This window comes from Rhamphochromis sp. 'chilingali', assembly GCF_963969265.1.
Source record: "Rhamphochromis sp. 'chilingali' genome assembly, chromosome: 4".
NCBI classification, from domain to species: Eukaryota; Metazoa; Chordata; class Actinopteri; order Cichliformes; family Cichlidae; genus Rhamphochromis; species Rhamphochromis sp. 'chilingali'.
This window is the reverse complement of record NC_137948.1, coordinates 40,134,076-40,160,725: the sequence shown is the minus strand read 5'-3', so window position 1 is coordinate 40,160,725 and position 26,650 is coordinate 40,134,076. Positions and strand designations below refer to the sequence as shown.

At 39.8% G+C, this 26,650-nt stretch overlaps 1 protein-coding gene across 1 annotated transcript; it reads right to left on the bottom strand.

The window, feature by feature from the left end:
* Window positions 1–1,587: 1,587 nt before the first annotated feature.
* LOC308394868 (uncharacterized protein) lies at window positions 1,588–19,697 on the bottom strand. The gene is made up of 3 exons (XM_080879459.1): window positions 19,412–19,697; window positions 17,737–17,815; window positions 1,588–8,394 (listed from the first exon to the last, which is right to left on the bottom strand). The coding sequence occupies exons 2-3, from the start codon at window positions 17,752–17,754 to the stop codon at window positions 7,294–7,296; spliced, it is 1,119 nt and encodes a 372-aa protein (XP_080735585.1). The 5' UTR covers window positions 17,755–17,815; window positions 19,412–19,697; the 3' UTR covers window positions 1,588–7,293.
* Window positions 19,698–26,650: the final 6,953 nt, after the last annotated feature.

Genomic DNA, 26,650 nt, shown 5'->3' with positions numbered 1-26,650 from the left:
TTGATAAGGAATCCCTTGTCATCCCCCCAGCCGCTGTTTGTGAGGCCCTGGTTGTGCCTTTATAAAGCTTCACAGGAAAAGCTGTCGATATTTAAGAAATGTTTCTGATCACACTCAACAACACATCAAGGTAGAAAACTGATTTCTACAATCCTCATTTTAATTGCATATTTAAAATATCAAAACAAAGTGTGCACACTTCCTGCTTTCCAGAACGTATGAGACGTACAGGCACAGATGGGCCCACACTAAATACAAATAAATACAGTGCAGGGCACTGGTGTGCGCCCTGGTGCCTGTATTATGTGAAAAAAGGTTAACATTGACTAGTAATGGATCACTTTTATTCAGAGTAGTGAATAAGTATTTAGACTCTTTACATAAATTATAATCCTACAAAACAGTCTTACATTAATTTCATATGAAAATATATTCAAAATAGCAAGTAAAGTAAAACATTCTTTAACATTATGTTCCTTTTCACGATATATTAATTATTCAATGATAAATGCTGATTGGCTAATGTACTTTAATGTTTCATATGACACAATACGGTCATATTAATATGACAGCACTGGTCACAATGATGCAAACGAGCTCCAACATTTAATGTTACACTGATGATCTGACACAACAAATGTTAGATGAAAAGCATCAGACACAAAGTCTTTTACAATTGTGTCAGCCTCTCACATATGTTCTCAGGCTGATCTGCTTTCTTGCAACTTGTGAAATTTGTAAGAAAGCAAAGTTGGTTGCATTTAATAGACTTACATTTGTTTATATTAGCTAGCTACTGACAGGACTAAAACTAAAAATTAGTCACTTTCGTACTGCCCCTCACTGCAACAATGAGTTTTATGTTAAGAAACTAAGGATATACTGTTTACTTTCACTGTCTGTCTCTTTGGCAGTTGGTGGTTCATTACATTACATTAAATACATAACATTACATCTACGGGTGCAGCTAGTCAAACAATGACACTTGCTGTTTAAGAGATCATATGACTGATGGGGTTTTGCTGACTAAGTGCCTTTTTTTATTTTGTGATTTAGGGCTATATAAATACAACTGAATAGTAGAACAAGACAGAGAAATACTTCTACATCACAGCAGTCTTTTGCCCTCACTATGTCCAAAAGATTAAAGTGTCAGAGGGCTTATGTTAGCAGCTGTGCAGAGATTCTGCACAACTGCTAACATAATATGGATCGCACGAGAGCCCACACAATTTGCAAATCATGTTCAAGATATCAAATCATCCTTTTTGCTGCTGATTCCTAAATCAAATAAGAAAATTACACTGGATCTTGCGGGAAGATTTATTTTTAGAGATTAATAGAAAGATGTGGATGTAATGCATCTGAACGGTTGCTTTGGGGATCCTCATCCTTATGTACAGGTCAAGAGAGGAGTTGACTGTATGTATGTGACAGGGAGAGAAATTTTTAGAGCTGCAATGTCTCTAAAGAGATTTTATTTATTCTCAAGGATCATTAGATTTGATGACTGGGAATCAAGATCGGTTATAAGGCAGGGATAATCTGCACTGTGGGACAACTTCATGACACTAGGCCCACGAATGGTTTAAAGGCAAGGCAAGGCAATTTTATTTGTATAGCACACTTTCAGCACAAGGCAATTCAAGGTGCTTTACATCAGCGGTCCCCAACCCCCGGGCCTCGGACGTTTGGTACCGGCCCGCGAGAGTTGAGGCTCAGATGTGAAATGTATGGTTTTCAGGGTTTTTATCGGTTTTCAGCGTTATTTTGTTATCGTTTTTATCGTTAACTCGGTTTTCCTGAAAATAATGTCGGGCATAAACCGGTCCGTGGCGCAAAAAAGGTTGGGGACCGCTGCTTTACATGATTAAAAATAAAACACTATAAAAGTAAAATACAAGAAAGCATTTACAATAAAACAATAATCAAGACAATAATTTATATGAAAAATTAAAACAAACAAGTAGAGAGCCATAATATGATCAGTTACTCATAAGCAAGTCTAAATAAGTAAGTTTTAATTTTAGACTTAAAAGAGTTCAGTGTCTCTGCAGCTTTGCATTCTCCCGATAATGTGTTCCAGATGTGATGAGCATAGAAACCAAAAGCTGCTTCTCCATGTTTAGTTCTGGTTCTAGGGACGGTCAATAAACGAGAGCTGGAGGACCTAACTGATCTGGATGGTTTGTACCATGATAGCAGATCCCTAATGTACAACCCGTTCAAGGATTTATAAACTAATAAAAGCACTTTAAAGTCTATTCTCTGAGCTACAGGGAGCCAGTGTAATGACTTTAGAACTGGAGTAATGTGCTCTATTTTCTTGGTTCTAGTGAGAACACGAGCAGCAGCGTTCTGAATCAGCTGCAGTTGTCTAATTGATTTTTTGGGTAAACCTGTGAAGATACTGTTACAGTAATCAAGGTGGCTAGAGATAAATGCATGGATGAGTTTTTCTAGGTCTCCTTGTGTCATCAGTCCTTTAATCCTAGAAATGTTCCTCAGGTGATAGAAGGCTGACTTTGTTATAACTTTTATGTGGCCATGGAGGTTCAGGTCTGAGTCCATTATTACACCGAAATTTCTGGCCTGGTCGGTAGTTTCTAGTTGGACCAGTTTGAGCTGATTACTGATATTTAATCGATCTTTTTTGGGTCCAAAGATAAGTACTTCAGTTTTGTTATTGTTCAGTTGAAGGAAATTATGAGACATCCAGTTATTAATTTGCTCAATGCATTTATTAAGAGTTTGGATAGGTTCAACATCACCTGGTGACATTGAGATATAAAGTTGAGTATCGTCTGCATAATTGTGGTAGTTAATATTATTGGTGGTTATAATCTGGCTTAATGGGAGTATGTAAATGCTAAATAAGAGGGGCCCTAGGATGGAACCCTGGGGGACCCCGCATGTGATTTCTATATTTTGTGATGAAAATTGGCTAATTGACACATAGAAGTTCCTGTTCTTAAGGTAGGACTTGAACCAGTCGAGTACTGTACCAGAGAGTCCGGCCCAGCTCTCTAGATGTTCCAGTAATATATCATGATCAACGGTGTCAAACGCCGCACTAAGGTCCAGTAGTACCAATACTGTGGATTTCCCACGGTCATTATTTATACGGATGTCATTAAACACTTTGAGGCTGTCTCGGTGCTGTGGTGCCTATGAAAACCAGACTGATAAATATCAAAGCGGTTGTTCATTGCGAGAAAGCTGTTTAACTGCTGGAAAACAGCTTTTTCAATAATTTTACCGATAAATGGAAGATTAGAGATTGGTCTGTAGTTTTGCATTAATGTGCTGTCTAGGTTCTTTTTCTTTAATATTGGTTTGATAACTGCTGATTTTAAGGCTTTGGGAAAGACACCTGATAGGAGGGATGCGTTAACTATTTGGATCAGATCCTCCCTGATGGCTGGGAGGACCTTTTTAAGAAAACCTGTCAGTAATATATCCAAGCAGCAGGTGGCAGAGCTTAGATTCTCAATAATTTTATCGAGGCTTGATTGATTTATTGTTTGAAAGGGAGTCATTTTCTCTGCATAAGTGCTAATTGGGCTTAACGTCGGTATTGGGGTTGAAACTAATGTTCCAACTGATCTTCTGATTTTCAAGATCTTTTCAATAAAGAAGCTGGCAAATTCATTGCAGGCCCTGGTGGAGCTTAGTTCAGGGGCTTTTGCCACTGGAGGAGTAGTTAATCTTTCCACTGTAGCAAATAATGTCCTAGCATTATTGTTGTTTCTATGAATACTCTCAGAGAAAAATTACTCCCTTGCATCCTTCAGGGCTAGTTGATACTTATTCAGCCTCTCTTTATATATCTCGCAGTGAACCTGGAGTCGAGTTTTCCGCCCCTGACCCTTCAAGGCAGTATATGGCTGCATGTGATCTTACTGTATTTTAATGTATGGAACAGAACATTTATACACATAAGCCAGATGGAGGAGCTGCTGAAAGAAACTAGGGGGACAGTTTTTCACATCATACAACCTCGGATAGTAGCTTCTCAAAACAAAGCTGACAATGGTTGGAACGCATATTAATGCTAATGAGGACATTGTCTCAATTCCTTTTCTCCAAGATAAAAATCCACTATACTGAAAGCTTAAAATAAAATATAACCTTATGACAAATCACGAACCATACATCTGTTGCTAATTGTGTTCCAGTAAAGACTGATTGCAATCATTAAACATGCTTTTTTCTGTTTAAAAATGAGATACAGACATAATATGTTAATGGTTTATGAAGGGAAATTTTATTTCAGACTTGTTACTAAAACCCCAAATATGTTCAGAAGAATACCAGAAGGTCCCAAAAATGAAGACCATACACGGGTTAATCTGGAGAATTTCTGCATTTTAGGAAATTTAAAAAGGGTGAGCATGTTCAATAGTTATTTCTGTTAGATATTTTATGATTGATGAGACCCATGTGGGCCACTCAAGTCGTCCCATGATCACCATCACATTTCTATAAAAGTAATCACAGTATACTGATTAACTATATATTACTACTATCACGGCTAAAGTACTGATATTTCACTACCCTTATCATGTAACCAGCAGGCCACCTCCAGTCAACTAACTGCACCCCATGTTAGCCCTGATGCTGTGCTGTAGTGATGTGTTTGAAGTGCACAGGATACAGCACTTTATGAATGTGTGTGGTTGGGCTGATGCAGCTTGAGCAAGTATATAAGTGCTCTATCAATTCCAGTCTATTAGGGTACAAATCTCGGTGGGACCTTGTCCTTTTTGTTCTTTAATGTGTGCTTTTCTCTTGTTTTGCATACATTTCTCCAGGGGTCCGTTCTTCGTACGTCGCTCACTACATCCAAGATCAAATGACACATCCAAGACCAAACCATCGCCCTAACCGTGAGCTCGCTAATCCGGTTCCCCGAACACACCTGCTGTTGACGATTAGTACAGCTGGACGCAGTAATGTGACATCACTGGGTGTTGTAAAAGGGGCTACGCATCGATAGTAGAAACATTGATCGGCAACCCTCTGATTGGTCGGCGAAAATGTCGACGGAGTGCGCTCGGCTCGGTATTTTTCGGCAGCAGAGCAAGAACTCCTGAGTGAGGGATTTCAGGAGTTTCAGAGTTTAATCAGAACGCAAGGGAACACTGCAAAGGCTGCAAAAGCAAGGAGAGAGGGCTGGCAGAAAGTTGCTGACAAATTAAACTTGTAAATAATTTAATAATAACAATAATAATGGAGTGGATTGATATAGCGCTTTTCAAGGCACCCAAAGCGCTTTACAATACCACTATTCAGTCACTCTCACATTCACACACTGGTGGAGGCAGCTACAGTTGTCGCCACAGCTGCCCTGGGGCAGACTGACAGAAGCCATCGGCCCCTCTGGCCAACACCAGTAGGCGGTAGGGTAGATTTATTATATTACACTATATTATCCAATATTATATTACATTATATTATAATATGTTATATTTTATCCTCTTTCACATTAGAGCCACGACAGGACCCACTAGAACATGGGAACAAGTAAAAGTGAAATATAAGAATATTCTACAGAATGGTAATATTTATCACTTATATTGCTTTTCGTCTCTTGGAAAGAGACCCTGGAATAATCTGTTTGTTTATAACAGCAACCAAGAAAAGGGCAGAGCAAAAAAAAAGACAGGTGGTGGTCCTGCACCCCCTCGTCAACAAGTTGGTTAAGTAAATAATACCCTCACGGGGAAATCGATATCTCTCTATGAGCACACTGTCGCGCTGAGCTAAAGGATCCTGTCTGTCCCGCAATATACGCTGAATTCTGAGGACTCTCCTTATCAATCTTGCACCTTCCGCAATGGGTGGCTCGCGTATACGGACAGGACATGGCTGCGACAGGCTTCCCAAATCCACCTTCGCTTTTATAGCCGTGGTCTCTCATCTTGATTACACAAAGTAATTTACAATTGCTACTCTGAAATATGAATTACATCTGTAATAATCACATACATGTAATAGAATGTTAATAGTACATTTCCCTTTTTTAGGAAATGACCTGTATGTGTCTGTGTGACATCAATAAATGGATCAGGTGCTGCATTATCTTTAGTTACATTGATGTTATTTATTTATGGTGAAACAGTGGTGGAATATCGCTGTTGCTTTCGTATAAATGAAGCGGACATACCTGCGTGGCCGCGATCTAATCCTGTTTACATAAAGTAAACCTGCTCCCGAGCAGGTTTACGCTTACGGCTCTGTTGCTATGACAGCAAGTCCCGGATGAGCTTCGGGGAACCGAACGATCCAAGATCAGGCGAAATCGTCAACAATCAAATCCAGAACGGGCCCCTGGTTGCTGCTTATTCCTACTGTCTACTATTTATGTTTTATCCTGGCAAAGTTACTGTGGAGCACCCAATTTCATACAATGCCAATAAAGGGCTATTCAATTCAATTCAATTAAGCAGGTGACATCAAAAGTCTGCTAAATTCAAAGAAGTGAATCTTTTCACTTCTTTTTTATTCAAAATAAAAAGCTGGTTTTATGGTCCTGCAAATGTGTCCGACTGCATACATTTTTCAGTTGGACAGAGCAGGAAGAGGGGTTTTTAGAAGCTCCTGGGCAGTCTCCAAGATCCTGGCTGTGCACAGCTGGAAGCAGATGATGTAAGCAACTCCCAAAACTTATTTGGTTGACAAGTGGGCAGGTATAGAGCAGGGATAGCGGGTTTAACCGATAATAAGAGAACCATGAAAAACAAACAAACAAAAAACTTCATAGAATTTTAAAAAAGAAAAAAAAAAATCTAACTAAACATGAAAAGCACAGACAGTGGCCGTTTTCCATGGTTTTTAAACACTCATCAGCTCTTTCTATGTTGTGAGTCACAAACCAACAACACATACTTTATATACTGCCTCCATCTGACAACAGAGCTCTCCTCAGGCAGAGACGGTCAGGCCCTTGATTGGACCCAACAGGCCTAGTGGTCAGATCAGATTTTTTTGGCTGTTCGCATTAATCTTTAAATGTGGCCATTAGTCTGGCCATTATCAGATTCTAGTATAAACCAGTATTGGCCCTGTCATCACCTACAAAAGAACAAAGGTATCACACGAGATTCCCAAAAGAGTCCCAAAGATAGCTCCAATAACAAGGTGTCCAGAGCTCTTATAGTGTGGGGGACATTTTTTTTCCCCCAATCCACTTGTCCCTTTAAACATCCTCTTTATCAAAAAAGTTCTTGCAAGTTATCAGCTTTGTCTAGGTATTTTCATCATGTCAGACATGTTCATTTGACACGTACATTAGTTTGTCACCTCTTTCTGTAGGTTGGAATTGGTCGAGGAGCAGCTCACCTCACTCTCTCTCTCGTCATCGTCATGTATTACAGTGCAGCGATGAGTCTTTAAGGACTGTGACCGAGTGAACAGTCTCTTGCAATGTGAACACCAATATGGTTTCTCTCCAGTGTGAACACGTAAGTGGCGGTTGTAACTGTATGAGCTATTGAAACATTTCCCACACTGGTCACAGCTGAATGGCTGCTCTCCAGTGTGGATGCGGAGGTGGCGAATATAATTGCTTAGACGACCAAAACTCTTTCCGCATTCTTTACAATTATAGGGTTTCTCTCCCGTATGAGTGTGAATATGTTGCTTGTATGTTTTTGAAATAGAGAAGCTTTTCTTGCATAATTCACACTGGAATGGTTTCTCTCCCGTGTGTATGCGTAAATGTGATTTATAATTACCCAGCTGAGAAAAACTCCTGCCACACTGGTCACAGCAGTATGGCTTCTCACCTGTGTGGACACGCTGGTGTATCTTGTAACTACTTAAGTCACTGAAGCTCTTTTCACATTGGCCACACTCATATGGTTTCTCTCCGGTATGGTTCCGCAGATGAAGACTGAAATGGCCTGACTGAGTGAAACTTTTTCCACAAAAATCACACTGGTAAGGTTTCTCTCCACTGTGGCTCAGCTGGTGCCGCTTGTATGAGCTTAAAAAGCTAAAACTCTTGGGACACTTGTCACAGCAGTATGGCTTTTCTTTAGTATGGACACGCATGTGTATTTTGTAAATACTTAAGTAACTGAAACTCTTTTCACACTGCTCACACTGATACGGTCCAGTGTGATCGCGAAGGTGTTTTCTGTAGGAACTCTGGTCACTGAAATCTCTCCCACACTTGTTGCAGCAGTATGAGGTGTCTTCAGGGTGAGTATACAGGTGTATCTTGTAAGCATTTAACTGGCTGAAACTGCTGCCACACTGTTCACAGTGGTATAGTTCCTCTGATGTGTGACTCAGTTCGTGTCTTCTTAGACTACAGATCCGAGTGAAACATTTCCCACAGGTCAGACACTGGTGAGGTCTGCTTCTGTCTGGATCTGACGGTTTCAGCTAAGTGGGGAAAAAAGACAAATTAAGGTCAGCTGAGAACTTGCTCAAATAGTCCCTGTATATCATGGAGTGTTAACATATAAAAGATGCAGTTTTTTGAGGTTTGTTAGATACAGCTCAGATTGTAATTTTAGGGAAAGTTACATAGGTTTTTGTGCTTAAATACGCTACTGCTTATTCTGAGATACAGTATGAGATTTGCTATTGCAGTGCTTAAACAATTATTAAAATGGAGGAAACACAAAACCTCTGTCCTGTCCATTGTGCATGCCACCTCTAACCCAAAGTCAGGTAGAACAGACCAGATGGGGGTGAGGGGTAAGAGGGGAGAGCAAAGAGCCAGGACACAATCAATCAATCCATACATCCATCCACTCAGAGAGAAATTAGCCACACCTCTGGCCAGTTTAGACTCACTAGTTAACCTAACAACATACATGAATGTGAGAAGAACCTGAAGTACCCAGAGAGAACCTACATTGAGGAGCCCATAGCAATTATTAAGAGTTAATAAATAACTTAAAAACATATTTGAGAATTGTTAACAGCACTTAATAATTTATAAAACAATATAGAACTTTAAGTAATTTATATTTCATCATTAACTACAAGCTTGGCCTGGAATCATGAGGTTGATATTCACAGGTGGGCAGACTTGAGCAGATAAGGTAAAGCATGTACTGGAGCCTGCAACAGGACCTGTGCTCGTAGGAAGTGGAGATAGGAGTGATTGAAATAATGCTGACTAATGGACCAATCAGAAAAATAATTAGCTGATTTGTCAACCCTCTCGTGAGGGTTTTTAAATCGGCTTTCCCACTCACTCCAAAAGGTCCTTGATTCTATGGCTCTGTAAAATCCCACTCTGTTTCCTTCGCTCTGCTCCATGATTTACCTCTGACCTCTGAGCATTGAAGGCCAAAACTCGGGAACTAGAGCATAATGCAGAAATCTGTGAACTCCAGTATAAAGATTCCATTAACCAGGCCAAACAAACCTTTTATTGTATTATCAGTTCAATTCAATTTTATTTATATAGCACCAAATCACAACAACAGTCGCCTCAAGATGCTTTATATTGTACAGTAGATTCTACAATAATAAATACAGAGAAAAACCCAACAATCATATGACCCCCTATGAGCAAGCACTTTGGCGACAGTGGGAAGGAAAAACTCCCTTTTAACAGGAAGAAACCTCCAGCAGAACCAGGCTCAGGGAGGGGCGGGGCCATCTGCTGGGGTGACAGAAGGAAGACAGGATAAGGCATGAGGATAAGGCAGTTCTTATGAGGGTAACACCAGGATCCTGTTTTTGCTTTTCTACAAACTTCTTCAACCCCTCTGACGCTTTACCACCACACTTTTATTCATCTGAAACCTGTAAGTCCTTGATGCTGTTCTTCACTACGAAAATTAACAACATTCACCACCAACTCAGTTCAAATGTTGTGTCTACCCCCACTTCAGAAGGTTTTCTCCATTTTGAGCCTTTTTCCACCTTTCATGTTCCTGATATATGTGATATTTCTGAGTTTATATGTAAATCAAAGCGGGCTACATATCATCTTAATCCTATGCCTACAGGACTTATGAAATCCTGCCTCTCTTCCTTACTCCCACTCATCTCTGCTATCATTCACTCACCACCGGTATCGTTCCCTCCTTATTCAAGATTGCTTCAGTCACTCATATACTGAAAAAAAACCTTCTTTGGAGCCTGACAACTTTAACATCCTCTGACCAATTTCTAATCTACCCATCATTTCTATGGAACGCCAGGACTGCCATAATGAATTAATTAAATACACCATTAAATAATTAATTAAATGTGTCAATAATTAATTAAAATTGGAATTAATTAATTAAATAAATAGTTATGACACATGTAATTAATTAATTATTGACACATTTAATTAATTATTTATGTATTTCACATTTTAATTAATTATTGACACATTTAATTAATTAATTATTGACACATTTAATTAATTATTTATGTATTTCACATTTTAATTAATTGACACATTTAATTAATTATTTATGTATTTCACATTTTAATTAATTATTGACACATTTCATTAATTATTGACACATTTAATTAATTATTTAATGATATATTTATTTATTTCATTTTGGCAGTCCTGGCGCCTGGCTCTCATCATGAAATAATTTTATCTGTCAGCCTCACCCATCAAACTCAGGGGGCGGGGTTAACGCTGATCGAGTCAAAACCATTGCTTTGGCCTGGTGGCCATTGTTTCTAGCACACAACAACCGGCATGTGGAAGCTAACAGAACTGAGCTTTGAAAAACCCTGTTTGTGTGTTACCAAATACCGTTTTAATATTTTTTTAGCCGAGAATGTAGTGGTTTAATCTTCATGTGTCTGGTCGGTTTGTCAAGATACAGCCTCTTTGCAAAAGTGTTTCGATGATTTCGGAGATGTCTGCCCAGTCTCACGGCAAAGCGTGGGATAGACCCGCTCGCCTCGCAAGCAATCCCACCGACAAAGCGCAGGCCCCGGTACACAGCTGTAGTAACCCCCGCTGACTTCTTTTACTGAGGTTATATTTATCGGTGTTTTATTTCCTGATGTTCTTATGTGTCCTACGTGTTTCAGTCGCCAATTCTGAATTATAACTAACATTAAAAACATGTTTAAGGAGGAGAGAGAGCAAATAAATCTGTTTAACATCTGATCTTTGGGTTTTTGTTCAGTAATCAGCGTGACCTGTGTATAAACACATAAAAGAGATAACGTTGGTGTTTCCGTCATGTAGTAACTGCTGGCTTTAACTGTACAAAGGTTGTTCGACACTATGAAACACATACAGACTTCATGATGTTCGGCTAATATTTTTATTGTGAATATTAATCATGCTGACCTCGCTCTGTACACCACGCAGCGAGGTCAGCATATCCACGATATCCTCAGCTCCATGAGTTAACACAAAGTTTCCCAGCTGACTATCTAACTGCCAACTATTCCAGAGACGTGAAAATATACAGCATAAAGAAAAGTGTAAGAGACTCAGCAGCAGATTAGAATAACAGTTATACATTTAATAAATCACCAAATGAATCCAAGAAACGAGCAAACCTGTTCCGACAATTTGAATTTGTATTCCCTCAGCTGCAGACTCGCTGCTGTTTAAATGTTTGAAAAGGAAGATTAGATATAAAAAACGTCAAACATAGACTCAGTCTGCCTTCACATTTGATATGAGGCCAGCACGTATAGTGGCCTCAGCAGGCTATTACTGAAATACACGTGCTATATCATAAACTATGATATAAACAGGGAGGTCCTATTAACATGTTTAGTTTTAAAGGACACCTTCCTGCCTTTAGTCTCATTCATGAGCAGTATTAGTTTTCTTCTAACATCCAGAAGTCTGCACGATGTGTTTCATAGTTTGTAACAAGCCTTTGACAGGTAAACATAACATGACCGAAAAAGCAAAAAAAAAGAAAAAAAAAAAAAAAAGAGAGAGAGTGTTGACATAAGAAGAGAAAATTCTCTCAATTATGGAGACAGACAAATGGTTCATTTATGTTTGATGTGTGTTTATTCCTCCCTAAATATCGTCGGTGAAGTTCGCCATGCATGTCAGATTTTCCTGCGCATTTTTATACGTGTGCCAACAGAGAGAGAAAAAAAAAAAAATCACATTCTAACAGACAGCTGGTGCTTAGAATACAGTTGAATAACTATTAAAAAACAGATGATATTTAGATGATAGTTCAGTCTAACACATGTGCCAGTGAACCATTAAACGTCTGTGAAACTATGCAGTTATGAAACGTAACTTTAACCTCAGCCAAACCGATTTGCTCAGTTGTAAATAAAACAGCGAAGTAAACGTGACCCGACAGACAGAACCTGAGTGAATGAAGTCCAGCGTTTAACCACTGAGAGCTAAAACTCAGCTGAGGTTTGAAAGCTGTGTGCCGGTGATTGGACATCAGCCGCTGATAAAGCTGTTCACCTATAAAGTGCTCTGTAAGGAAACGAGCTCCAGCAGCTCTGCGCTCGGGGAAAACACTATATTTACTTATCTTGTGCAGAAAAATGCGCTGACATTGCTTTATATCGAGCACCGGCTGCCCAGTTAAACTGTGACTATCACCAAGTAACTAGGCGTGTTTCTTGAATTAGCAGCAGGTGTTAAACAGCTGACAGATGAGGAGGAGGATGCATGCAGGTAAACTGAGGGTCTGTTAAGCTGATCGCTGGTTTCGTGAGAAAAATGTCAGCTCATTCTTTATGTTACAGAAGCACAGAGACACAAGACCAGGCGGAAAGAGACGATCGTTCGGTGAAAATGAGAATCTGCGAATGCAACATGTGGAACACGGAGAGTGGAATATGTAAACAAACCGGTTAACGTAACCCCCTCGGTGCACTCTGCATGCTAACTGTTAGCAGAGCTAGTGAAATCTCTGAAAACATCTGAGCACTTTTGCAAACATGTTCTATGTTGACAACCTGACCAGACATACGGCGCGACATTCGCGGCTAAAACACTGTTAAAAGTGTAGCTGGTGACAGAAAAACGGGGTATTTTAAAACTACACCACCACCATTGCTGCTTGTGATTTGATCTGCATTCTGGGATAACTGGCTGCCCCAAGTCTACACAAGCAATCGATTTTCTAGGATCGACCTGTTTTGACTTACTTTGCACGGCAACCAATCAAATGTTAGAGAAGCTGCATGGGCAGCGTTAACCCCGCCCCCTGAGTTTGATGGGTGAGGCTGACAGATAAAATTATTTCATGACGAGAGCCAGGCGTCAGGACTGCCAAAATGAAATAAATAAATATATCATTAAATAATTAATTAAATGTGTCAATAATTAATTAAATGTGTCAATAATTAATTAAAATGTGAAATACATAAATAATTAATTAAATGTGTCAATAATTAATTAATTACATGTGTCATAACTATTTATTTAATTAATTAATTCCAATTTTAATTAATTATTGCCACATTTAATTAATTATTTAATGGTGTATTTAATTAATTCATTATGGCAGTCCTGGCGTTCCATACATTTCTAAAATACTTGGGAAAAAAAAATAGTCATAGCTCAGCTTCATTCACACTTGGTTAATAATAACATCTACGACAGAATTCAATTTGGCTTTCGCTCATGTCACAAACTGCTTTATTTAAAGTTACTGATAATATTTTACTCAGAGCTGACTCTGGTCTTCTGAACATTCTCATCCTTTTGGATCCGAGTTCAACCTTCAACGCCATCTCTCACTCAGTCCTTCTAGCTGAACCCTGGTTCAGCTTTGATTTTCTTAAGCTCAATGAGGATAAAACTGAAATCCTTCTTATAGGCAATAAATCCAACCTACTCAAGGCAAATCATTTCACCCTCACTACTGATAACTCCATAGTTCTCCCATTAGAGCCTTGGTGTCATTCTAGACAGCTCACTATCCTACAAATCTCATATCAATCTACGGAACGTTAACCGATTACTAGGGATGGGTACCGGTATCGGTTCTGACATAAACGGTAGTAACCAGACCGAAAAGCAGCGCACATTTCGGTGCTTTTTTTTCCCTGAGATGTCACACACTTTGGATTCTAGCCAATCATTTTACCTTTTCGAGGATAGTAGGCGGGCCCAGTTACGTACGTTCTTTTAGAGCAGAGCTACAGATTAAAAATGCCCAAGGTGAAGCGGTCAAATTCTGGCTGTACTTCACAGCAAAAGATGCAAACTCAGCAGCCTGCAACAAGTGCTTTAAGGTGATACTGTGCATAGGAGGTAACTCCTCGAATCTGATGAAACACCTGGCGACGTATAGCATTTTGTTAAAAGCCGAGAAATGCGCCGTATTTCATAGCTTGCTGCGAGACCTCACACATCTACTGCAGGTGGGTTGTCTGTTATCGGACCCGGAGCAACATCCCCAAAAACCCAAAGAGGAGAGTCCTGGCCCCTAGCCCTGCCAGTGTAGCAGAAATGATGAGGATGATGATGCAGCAGCAGCCGTTCTTTTCTGCGTGAGTAGCTTAATGTTGTCCGTGTGTAATTTACGTTGAGTAGGCTAACCACGTTATTACATTAATGCATGTAAGGTGAACTAGCAAACATCATCATAGCTACATGCGGCTGTCCTCTTGTTTGATGGAAGACGCTCCTTTCACCCTGGCCAAAAAGGCTAAAATGACCAAAGAAAAAGTGGAAAACAGCTAAACATGAGAGGTTTTTGGACAAAGTTTCTGTTTTTTTTTCCATTGTTTAAGCACTGCTTCCAGCCAACAGTGATACCATAAATCCCCTATAGCTGCAGAAAAGGCACACATTGTTATATTTTTACAAAAAAAAAAAAAAAAAAAAAAAAAAACCCCAGCTAAACATGAGAGGTTTTTGGACAAAGTGTGTGTTCTCCATTCTTTAAGCACCGGTTCGAGCACCATTTAAGCACCGGCACCGTTTCAAAAGTACCGGTTTGGTACTGGTATCGGATAAAACCTAAACGATACCCATCCCTACCGATTACGTCCATCTCTTTCCACCTAGTCTGCGTCCATTCTTGTTCATAGTCATGTTACCTCCCACATTGACTATTGTAATTCTCTCTTGCATGGTCTCCCCCCAAAAATCCCTCCATAAGCTTCAACTGGTTCAAAACTCCACTGCCCACATTATTACCAGAATCCCCTCATACCAGCACATCACCCCTATCCTTCAGGAACTTCACAGCCTACATGTGAAATTCCAAATAGTGTACAAGCTTCTTCTGCTCATCTTCAGGGCCCTTCATAACCTGCTCCTCCTTCCTTTTTTTATTGGTCTTTGTTTTGTCATTTTTTAATATGCGTTTTATTCTATTGCTAGGCATTCTTGGGTGTCTTCAAAGGCACTTTTAAATAAAATGTATTATTACTATTATTATCACTGATCAAAAGGCGTTTCAGTGCATTATTGAACACCTACTGTAAAGAGTACCCTGCACAGCAGATAAACACCCACCCATATTTGTCCTGCAGGATGTTTGCAGCCAGCACTACATTGGAGCCATTGTCACAGACGCAACTTTGCTTGGTGGAATCTCAAACTTGTCTACAGTATGCTCAATCCAAGGAACAATGTTTGGCCCAGTGTGCAATTCATCAAGTTGCATGTTTATGAGGCAGAAGCTAATGTTATCACTTAGTGACTGATTTAAGAGTGTTTGATTCAAGAGCACCTTTAAGCTTACAAAGAGCAGTTTCATACTTCCCCTCCATTAGCCTTGTAAAATAAATTCTGGAAAGCTGTGTAAGCTGTAACCTGAATGATATGTGCCGATTATCATTTTTTAACTATGGATATTGGTCTCATGTTGTTGCCATGACAGAGAATCCTCTCTGTTAAGATGTCAACCATTTGCTGGTTGCGTGAGCCTGTCCTTCAGCGCAAAAATCATCTAGACACCCTTCGCTTATTACTATCAAAACAGAAAACAAACAAACAAAAACCAACAAAGCTGTTACTAATCTAGTAAGGCACTAAATTAAGTGCCTTGAGGCAACTGTTGTTGGGATATGGTGCCATCTAAATAAAATGGAATTGAATTAGTTATCAAAAACTGATGTCAAATAATGTTAAAGTTAATGCAAAAAAACAAACCAAAAAAGCCAAACCACACACACACACACAAAAAAAACAACCCCAAAACAAGAACAACAACCACATCAAGGAAACAGCAACTCCAGGTCACTGGTTTACTATTGCAGTTCACCTGTTAGTTAACATAACTGAACTGGTGTTCACTTGGCAAGCAATTAGCTTGTTTCCAACAGGTAAACGAAGATACATTAACAGTAGGGATGGGTATTGATAAGATTTTCACGATTCCGATTCCATTTTCAATTCTGTTAAATGATTCGATTCTTTATCGATTCCGTTATCGATTCTTTTTAAAAAAGGAGAACACTAAGGTCGATTAGCTTAGAACTTTGTTTTATATCTTCTCTTTGAACAAGATAGAAATTTAGGAGTAACACGGCCTTACAAACCCAACAGTGAGATCTTAAGAGATCCAGCCTATGGCTCTTCAATGGGTGTCACAGGGTCCCCAGGGGAAAAAAAACAAAAACAAAACTGTAAATGTAAACTATTAAAAAAATAAATATTCTTCTGGAGCAATAACAAAGTATAACAAATTATTCTGTAGCAATTACACGAGAATATCCAGTAATGTCCCTGCCTACAATTAAACACATTCACTTACCGAAAATCATCTGCTGTGGCAAATGGATGCAAGCCTTTTACCCCAAACTTAGTCACTGCTCGGTGACATTCGTCTATCCTGGCCTGAAAGGAGACGCTACCTGTAGACTGCAGCGAGAACTGCCAGCGAGCGCCAGCCAGACTCTGTCTGTCTCTCTCATCATGGTCACCTAAATGCAGCGCACAGTAATGGCAGGTTTTGTAATAAGGCAGCTAACATAATATGCATTGTTAGTTGATTATTTACCTGCCGCATTAACGGGAGAGGACGTGCAAACGTTACCGCCGCTGCTGGGTTGAGATTCACGAGTCCGGAGCGGATTTAAAAACACGACATTCATTTAAGGTCATCGCGAGTTTTGTGAACAAATGCTTTTGCATATTCGTAGTGTTTCCTCCCTTAAATGAAATATCTACTTTGCAAGTTGACCTGTTGTCATCCGTTCTCGTGAAGTATGACCAAACTTTTGAGCGTTTGAGCCGCTTAGGCGCCGTGTTCGTTGCCAGGTAAATGACGCTCCGCAATGTGGTGACGTCATGCGGGGCAACTGGAATCGATAAGGGAATCATTTGCAAAAATGGCAAACAATTCCAAGGAATTGAAACAGTGGGAACCGGCTCTCAACAAGAACCGGTTTTCGATACCCATCCCTAATTAACAAGGTGTCAAACTGACGCTAAATTGAAACAAACTTAATTCTCTAAAACTCTAGCGTTGACATGACGGCTCCAGAGTTGCTTAATGCTCATGCACTGCAGTCGCGCTACCATGCAAGGAACGCTCTGCTTTGCACAGTTTGCATTCAACTTTGTTTTTTGTGAAATGCTCCCACACTATTGAAAGTCTCTTTGAAACATCCACTATGTGACGTGTCAACATTAAAAATTGATCATTGCAGTAAAACATCATCAGAATGGTTCTACAGACATTGCAAACACTAATTACATTGTACAATGCCAAGAAAAACTCTACAGCAGGGTTAGACAATCATCAGATATGATGAGCCATACACACGAATCTGCACTATGTGATGCTCATTCTTATTTTTGTTGCCCATGTATCCTGAAACATGTTGGTTTCTTTTTGAGCTCACCTCTTCTGAACAACTCATTTTCCCTGCTCACTGGTAAAAGATTACGAACTTTTCCTGCTTCTTCTCAGCTGTGCTGCATCTAAAAATCACAAAAAGAAGATTATTTATCACTCAAACACAGGCATATGACATAACATTAAAATAGACATTTAATTCCACTATGCTGAACTTGAAATTGCTCTAAAGCAATTAGCCACATTCCACATGCTACTTATTTTCAACAATTCTTTTATTAGTGGAGATGAGACACTATTTCATCAAAGCCTTTTTGTCATTTCAAAAATACTCAAATTTTTGTAAATTTTGATTCAAATTTGCTGAGGACACGCTTGAAATTGAATTGGTGTTCATCAGATGCAGGTATGATCAATGAGAGCAATGCCTGAACCACAGGCAGATGGATGACAACGCATATGCATACGTCTCTTCCACCCTGTTGTTTGGGCCAACAGGGACAGCTTTCTGTGAGTGGTGGGCAGAAGGGAGGGGGGCTTGCTATTCTTTTTAACACTGAACTGTGCACTGCTGGAATTTACCCAACAGTGGGGGTAGGGGCTGGACAGGTTGTCAGTCTGTCATAGGACCAACACATAGAGACAGACAACCGGAGAGTGCCCAGAAAGAACCCACACAAACACAGGGAGAACATGCAAACAGAAAGGACCCAGCTGGTTGATAGAATCAACAGTGCTAATCACTGCGCCACCCACAGCCGCATGTGACATTATTCACTTTGCCACAGCCCGGTTATGGACTCAGCACCTAAGTGCCTTCATTGCTTTGATTTCAACTGTCTCAACTTGGATGCTACACTGCAACCTTTACAGTTTATGGTCTGATCCAGGAGATCATTTTATCTATCTTGGACTTCCCCAAAACATTTTCAGAACCTGGCTTTAAACCAGAATGAGTGGTCAGAACTCATTCTGATTTTATTTGTGTTATTTTATTATAACACAAATATACACGATATAATTTAGTCTTATTTGTGTTGTTACTCAGGTTCTCTCATTTTATGTGCCCTTTCTTAAATTCTGTCATCTTTTCCTGTGTTTTTATGTCAGTTGATTCTTTGACATAAATTTGACTTTGACCTACAGTATGCTAATGCTATGGATGCATACAATCTGACCCTGGGGTCACGGGTATAAACAGACTCAAACTCATCCACAAGGCTGGTTATGCTGTAGGGAAGGAGCTGAATAACTCTCCACCACCTCCACTACAATAACTGTACACCTTTAATACGTTCAAAATGTAAACTTCAAAACTTGCATTTGTTTTTTGGTTTGTTTTTTTACAAAATATATACAAATTTGTGTATATGTCTAGATGACCACTAAGGATACCCTACCCTAAGTGATTAAAACCATTTAACACATCAGGTTTGAACTATGTCATCCATCATAAAAAAGTTTGAATGAAGACATATTTTCAAAAAATATAAACATAAACATATAAACAGCCATGAATCATTTTATTTGAATAAACTAATACTACTGATTGGTGGGAATGAGACTTAAAAAAATCATACAAATTAGGACCCGATTCAAGTGAAAAACTTCTCCACTGGGAAATACAAGAACGATCAGTCACCCAATCAGACATGGTGTGTTCCAGTAATGCTATATGGTGATGATAAATAAATACCCAATAAAACAAATTTTGCACATACCTCTATTTTTCCTTGCCGGTGCAGTCCGAGGCCTGCAGAGACAACCTGAGCTCAGAGCGCTCGGAGCTCCGCGCAGAAGATCACTGTGCAGATCCCCTCCCTACTAGGAGTCAGTAATCGCCCAGATTTAGCCTAGCACACCGTTCATTCGGTATAACGCAGATCCTTTCAGGCCCTCATCTGTCTGCTAACGTCGAAACGCAATTGCCACCATCTTTAACAGTGACGTCAGCTTCTTCATCTCTCCGTTTGTGGGAGCTGTGACGTATTAGAGCAGCGCTACTGCCCCCTTGTGCGGGCCCCTGGTTTTCAAAATCTTTTCAAAATCTATTTTTTTTTTTTTTAAAGTTGAAAACCTTTTTTTTTTTTTTTCAATTTTGAATTCGAAAATGGTTTTTCAAATGAGGATTTCTTTTTTGTGAAACTCTTTTCTTTAAGTATTTATTAATGGAATGACAATTCATTTTTAAAATATTGATTTAAAAATAGAGTTTTTATTTTAAATTTAATTATTAAACAATAAATTACTTTAGTAATGTTTGAACAAATGAAATAATAAAAATGCAATTTACTAATGCATATTTGATTGATTGATTGATTCATTCATTATTTAAGCACAGAATTGATTATTCCAAACCGTGTGGCTCTTGTAGTCCTACATACCTGTCATATTCTTAGGATTCAGCTGTTTATAATACTTTTAACTTTGGATTTGTAATCAAGAGATTTCAATGACTTTTTAGCCAATACATCTACCTCATTTTTCCAGACCAGCATCTGCTTGAACCCAAAGAAATCCAACATTTATGCCACCATTGCACAATCTTGACCATTGTTCACCTGTCCTTATTGCAGTCTGCAAGTTTCATTAGCGCTGATAAACTGTCAGATGCAATAACTATAGCTTTCTGAATATTTATGCCCACTGCAAACCTAGCATTATGGCTTCCAGCTCTACTGTGTTAAGATTGATTAAATGTCTCTTTTTAATAATTACTCTAAGTTGAGGAATGAAGACCGCAGCACCGGTCTTTTGATCCATCTGTAAATATTAGGACTTCATGTGTATATTGTTTCTCCAAGTAAATCTGTGCTATATACTGAACAAGTGTATGACTGGACTTTCCGTTATTGCCTTTTGAATGTATAAGTCGCTATATAAGTTGCTTTTACTGTGCTCATAGCACTCTTGCGTGAGCTTATCTCTTCTACTTTGGAAGGACATTTCTCCCATTTCCACCTGCATGGCTGTTACTGGAGATTTAAATGCACCACTGCAAATTCTGAGGGCTTGGCTTATTCTGCATCCAGAAATCCCCCCCCCCCCTCAAGTCCAACCTGTTAAACATGTTAGTCTGAGCCTTCCTGATCTCTGACTGTAGGCATAGCAGAGCATCCATTGCATTTTTACCTCTACTGAATCCATTTTGGTATGATGAAAACAGGCACTTGCTTTCTAAAAAATAAGTGAGTCTTTCAGTGACCATCTTTTCTATAGTTTTACCTAACTGAGACGTTAATTGGTCTGTAATTTGATGGATCTGATAGATCTTTTCTGGGTTTTAAAATCGGAACAATTGCAGGCTGTTTCCATGTAGATGAAATTATACCCGTTTCCCAAGCTGCATAAATAATCACAAAACAGCAACAACTCAGTCATTATCCATGTACTCCAACACAGTATAACATTTACTGTCTTTACCTGGAGAGGTGTGACGAACATTTGTTAATGCTTTCTTAATTCATACTGAGCAGTAAGTCCAAACTGCCTCTGAATTCATTTCTTTTTACATTTACCCTGCATCTAAGGTTCTTTGCCAGTGTCTCATTCCTGCACTGTTTAGGAATATCTGATAAATTACCAGAACTATGAATCTTTACAAACATTTGAACATTGAGCTCTGCCTTGTCTATATTATTAATCGCTATTCTGTTCTCTGTCCCTACTGTTTGGAAGCTTGTTTGTCCTCCTCACCACACCCCAAATGTCCACTAACCATGTCTCTCTGCCTATACTATTACAGTACTATTACATTGCCTCCAATATGTATGCTTTGTAGACCTTTTAATTCTTCGCTTGTGCTCTTGTAGTGAATCAATGCTTTTATTGAGTGGTAATTTTTCAGCTGTCTAAATGCTCTTTTTCTGTTCTTTACCGCTTTACTTACACTCCTCATGCCACCAAGGTACATACAGATTATTATATCAAGTTCCTTTACCATTATTAATACACACTAGCCCCACCCTATCCATAAAATCCTACTAGCACTGGACTACTAGCACTGGACTGACTAATCTGTACCTGGCTGTAGCTCAGGTGGCAGAGCAGGTCAGCCACTAATCAGAAGGTCGGTGGTTCGATCCCAGGCTGCCTCCGGGCTGCATGTCAAATATCCTTGGGCAAGATACTAACCCCATGTTTGCCTACTGGTGGTGGTCAGAGGGCCCGGTGGCGCCTGTGTCCGGCAGCCTCGCCTCTATCAGTGCGCCCCAGGGCAGCTGTGGCTACAATGTAGCTTGCTATCGCCAGTGTGTGAATGTGTGTGTGAATGGGTGAATGACTGAATGTAGTGTAAAGCGCTTTGGGGTCCTATGGACTAGAAAAGCACTATACAAATGCAGGCCATTTACCATTTACCATTTATTCCAGTCTCCACAATAGTGCAAGAATAGCTGTGGTTAAAAAGAAAATGAGGAAGAATATGTCGCAGAAGCCCAGCAAAGAGGATACAGTGTACTCCTGTAAGCGATGTGGTAGCAGACATGAACCTAGACAGTGTCCAGCTTATGGCAAAAGATGTTTGAAATGCGATGGAAAAAATCATTTTGCCAAACAATGTCTGTCGAAAGCCAAACCCAAATCAGTGCATGTAGTTGAAGAGACTGACTTAAGCGAGACTTTCTTTGTGGGCATAGTGTCACTTGAGGATGTAAAAAGTGAGCATAACGAAGCAGAGGACAGTGAGCGATGCTCAGATTATGAAGACACGTGGATTGTTTCACTCCCAATACAAGGAGCTTTGGTGGCACTAAGGATTGATACAGGTGCGCAGGCGAACCTAATCAGCATGACAGAGATCCATGCCATGAAACCAAAGCCCAAAATAATAAAGAAAAGAGTACCTCTAAAAGACTACAATGGAAAGTATATTGAGAGCAGTGGTCAATGCAGGCTTAAAGTGACAATAAAACATAAAGATTATGATGTATTGTTTAATGTTGTTCCAGAAGGTCGTGAATCACTGCTGGGTGGCGTGACATCCAAAAGATTGAACCTAGTAGAAAGAGTGTATCACATCAGCTGTCCAGAAACAGAAAGTGGACAGCGAGGAGCAGTTGACTCCATTGTACAGCATTATGAGGATATCTTCAAAGGTTTGGGATGTCTACCATGCAATTACAGTATCCAGCTGAAAGAGGATGCAAAGCCAGTGATCCATGCACCACGTAGAGTCCCCGCTCCACTGAAGGACCGTTTAAAGAAAGAACTTAACAGGATGTTACAGTTGCAGGTCATTACAAAAGTGGAAGAACCGACTGCGTGGGTAAACTCAATGGTGTGTGTGGATAAAAGGAATAAAAACAATGATTTGAGAATATGCATGGACCCTGGCGATTTAAATCAAGCCATAAAACGTGAGCACTACCAGATACCAAAGCGTGAAGAGGTTGCAAGTGAAATGGCAGGCGCCAAATACTTTTCAAAGCTAGATGCAGCACAGGGTTTTTGGCAAATAAAGCTGGATGAGAAAAGTTCAAAATACTGTACTTTCAATACACCTTTTGGCAGGTATAGATTCCTCAGAATGCCATTTGGCATAATCTCAGCATCTGAGATTTTTCATCGTGCCATGGACAACATGTTAGAGGGTTTACAAGGTGTTCGCTGTTATGTTGATGATGTGGTTATATGGGGCTCCACCCTACAAGAACATAATGAAAGACTGGTGAAGGTGCTGCAGCAGATGAGGGAGAATGGATTAAAGTTAAATCGTGACAAGTGTCATTTTGGTGTGAAGGAAATAACATTTCTGGGAGACAAATTCTCTGCTGGAGGTATTGAGCCAGATGAAAGAAAAGTAAAAGCCATCGCAACAATGCCACGCCCGACAGATAAGAGAGGTGTGCTCAGAGTGATGGGAATGATAAACTTTGTAGGAAAATTCATACCTAACTTGTCAGTGCGAACATCAGCACTAAGGGAGTTACTTCGTGATTCCATAGAATTTAAATGGTCAGCGAGGCATGAACAAGAATGGAATGATTTAAAAACCACACTGACAACGCGCCCAGTGCTTGCATATTATGATCCAACTAAGAGTCTGAAAATCTCAACAGATGCCTCAAAGGATGGGCTTGGAGCTGTTTTACTTCAAGCTGAAGAGGGGAGTTGGAAACCAGTTGCTTATGCTTCTAGATCCATGACTAAGTCTGAAGCTAGATATGCTCAGATTGAGAAAGAATGTCTCGGACTGGCATATGGACTTGATATTTTTCACTGTTATGTTTATGGTCTTCCTACCTTTACAGTTGAGACAGATCATCGTCCTTTGGTGTCAATCATTAAGAAACATCTGAACGAGATGTCACCGAGGATTCAACGTCTCATGATGAAACTGCAAAGGTACAGCTTTGACTTGATATACACACCAGGAAAGCATTTAGCTTTAGCGGATGCACTGTCGCGAGCATCAGAGGTGTGTCACGCAAGCTCCACTGAGAAAGAAGTAGACGATCATGTTAATATGATAGTGGAGTCTCTGCCAGTGTCTGACGCAAAGATAAAACAAATATGCGAGGAGACAGCTGCAGACAGGGAGCTGCAAACGGTGATGGAAAATATCCAAGGGGACTGGCCCAAAGGGTCTTGTTCAAAGTATTATCATGTTAGATCGGAGCTCAATGTGGTAAATGGACTGCTGTTGAGAGGCAATAGGATTGTGATACCACATAGTCTGAGACAGCTGATACTTCAAAGAATACATGAGGGACATCTGGGAATAGAAAAGTGTAAAAGGAGAGCTAGAGACACTGTGTACTGGCCTGGCATTAATAAAGACATTGAGACCATGGTCGGAAAGTGTGAAACATGTAACAAGTTTCAGAGCAGACAGGCAAGAGAACCCATGATGATTCCTGAACTTCCTACAGCGCCTTGGAGGAAAGTCGGAACAGATTTATTTCATTTTAATGGGAAAGACTATCTGTTGGTGATAGATTATTACTCTAACTTTCCTGAGATTGCTCTGCTTACAAGTACAACTGCTAATAATGTGATCACACATGTGAAGTCTATCTTTTCCAGGCATGGAATACCTGAAACTGTCATTAGTGACAATGGTCCTTGCTATAATTGCAAAGAATGGCAGAATTTCGCAAGAGAATACGGCTTTAAACATGTCACATCAAGTCCTCAACATCCACAGGCAAATGGCAAGGCTGAAAAAGGAGTGCATATCATCAAGCGGCTTCTGAAGAAGGCTACAGACAGTCGATCAGATCCTTATTTAGCTATGCTGAGCTACAGGACTGCTCCTCTTGACTGTGGTTTATCCCCTGCAGAATTGCTGATGAATCGTAAGCTACACACAACTTTGCCCTGCTATGCAGAAAGCAAGCAGAGTGAAGAAATTATAAAAAAGCAAGAGCATCTGAAATGGAAGCAAAAACTGCAATACGACAAGGGAACAAGAGCACTTGGATTGCTTGCAAAGGATGATGTAGTGAGAATCCAAGATCAGAATGCATGGAGCAGGAAAGCCATTGTTCTTCAGGAAGCAGGTCCGAGATCATATGACGTAAGAACTGAAGAAGGTCATGTGTTCAGAAGGAACCGTCGTAACTTGCTGAAGACTAAAGAGACATTTCAGGAGGAACAATATGGTGAGGAAGATGAAAATGTTGATGTGTCACATGCAGAGACAGTGTCTGGTTTAAAACCACTGGATGGACATGAGCATGTGGAGAAAAGTGCAGTTGTTTCAGAACCTGTATTGAGGAGGTCAGAGCGTAAGGTCAAGAGACCAGTTAGGCTTAATCTGTAAAGCTATGACTGGATTTGTTTTTATCTTATATTCTGATGGTGTTGAGAGAAAAAAAAAATTATTGTTGTAATACAAATATGTGTATATGTTGATTCGTGGGACCTATGTTGTCAGAGAAAAGGGGATGTGGTGATGTGTGGGTGTTCATGTGCCAATGGGGTTTTGCCAGTAGGGGGCGCTGTATTTGAGAGGGCTCATGAATGCCTCTATAAAAGAAGACTGACTTGTGAATGAAAGAATAAAATGTTTGGAGCAGACGCTCGCAAAACACAAGTGGATACTGTGTAATTATTCAAAGCTATACGAAGACAACACAGTGACCACTCCTTCCCCTTTACCATCCTTACTACCATTCCTAATAACCGTATATCCATGTGTAAGTTCCACTTTTCCACTGTTTTAACCATGTTTCCTGGATACATATTGCATGTCATTTTTTTGTAATTGAGAAATAAAATGACTATAATGAACTACCCCACGAGTTTGAGCTAGGATTCGTACCACTTATCATTTCCTCAACTCTCTCCCATTCTGGACTCATGATTCCCAGGTATTTGTCTGCAGCCTTCACAATTTAGGATTTGTTCAGTTTGAGTTGTGCAGTTTATTACATCCACCACAACTAACACAAAATCCTTCTTGCTCATAACCAAAGCATCTTTCTTTATTTTGGTAGGTCCTTCACAAGAGGTTGCTTTCTGTTTCAGCTTCTCTGACTGAGAAACTCTCTTTACCTCTTCTACATCACTTCTACAATCCCTACATCTGAGTTTTGTTTTGTTTTTGTTTTTTTGGACTTTGTGCATTGCCCCTTCTAATGCTAGCTAGCACTTCAAATAACTGACCCTGATTTGGATGGATGGATTCTTCATCATCTTTTTGCAGCTCCCTTCAGGGGTTGCCACAGCACATTACACAGGTCTGCAACCAAAAACTGTAATAAAGTATTGATTTTTTTTTCATTGCTGCTGTGCTTTTTAAATGAAAACTCTTCAAGTTTTGCAAAAAAAGAAAAAAAAAATGTATGCAAATATCCCATGCAGCTGAATTTTTTTTTTTTTGCAGGCCTGTGGTATCTGCCTCCATCTCACCCTCTCTCAGCATCCTCCTCTGTGACACCAACCCTCTGCATCTCCTCTTTCACTACGTCTTTACCTCCTGCCTGGCAGCACTATCTTCGTTATCCCCACTTTCA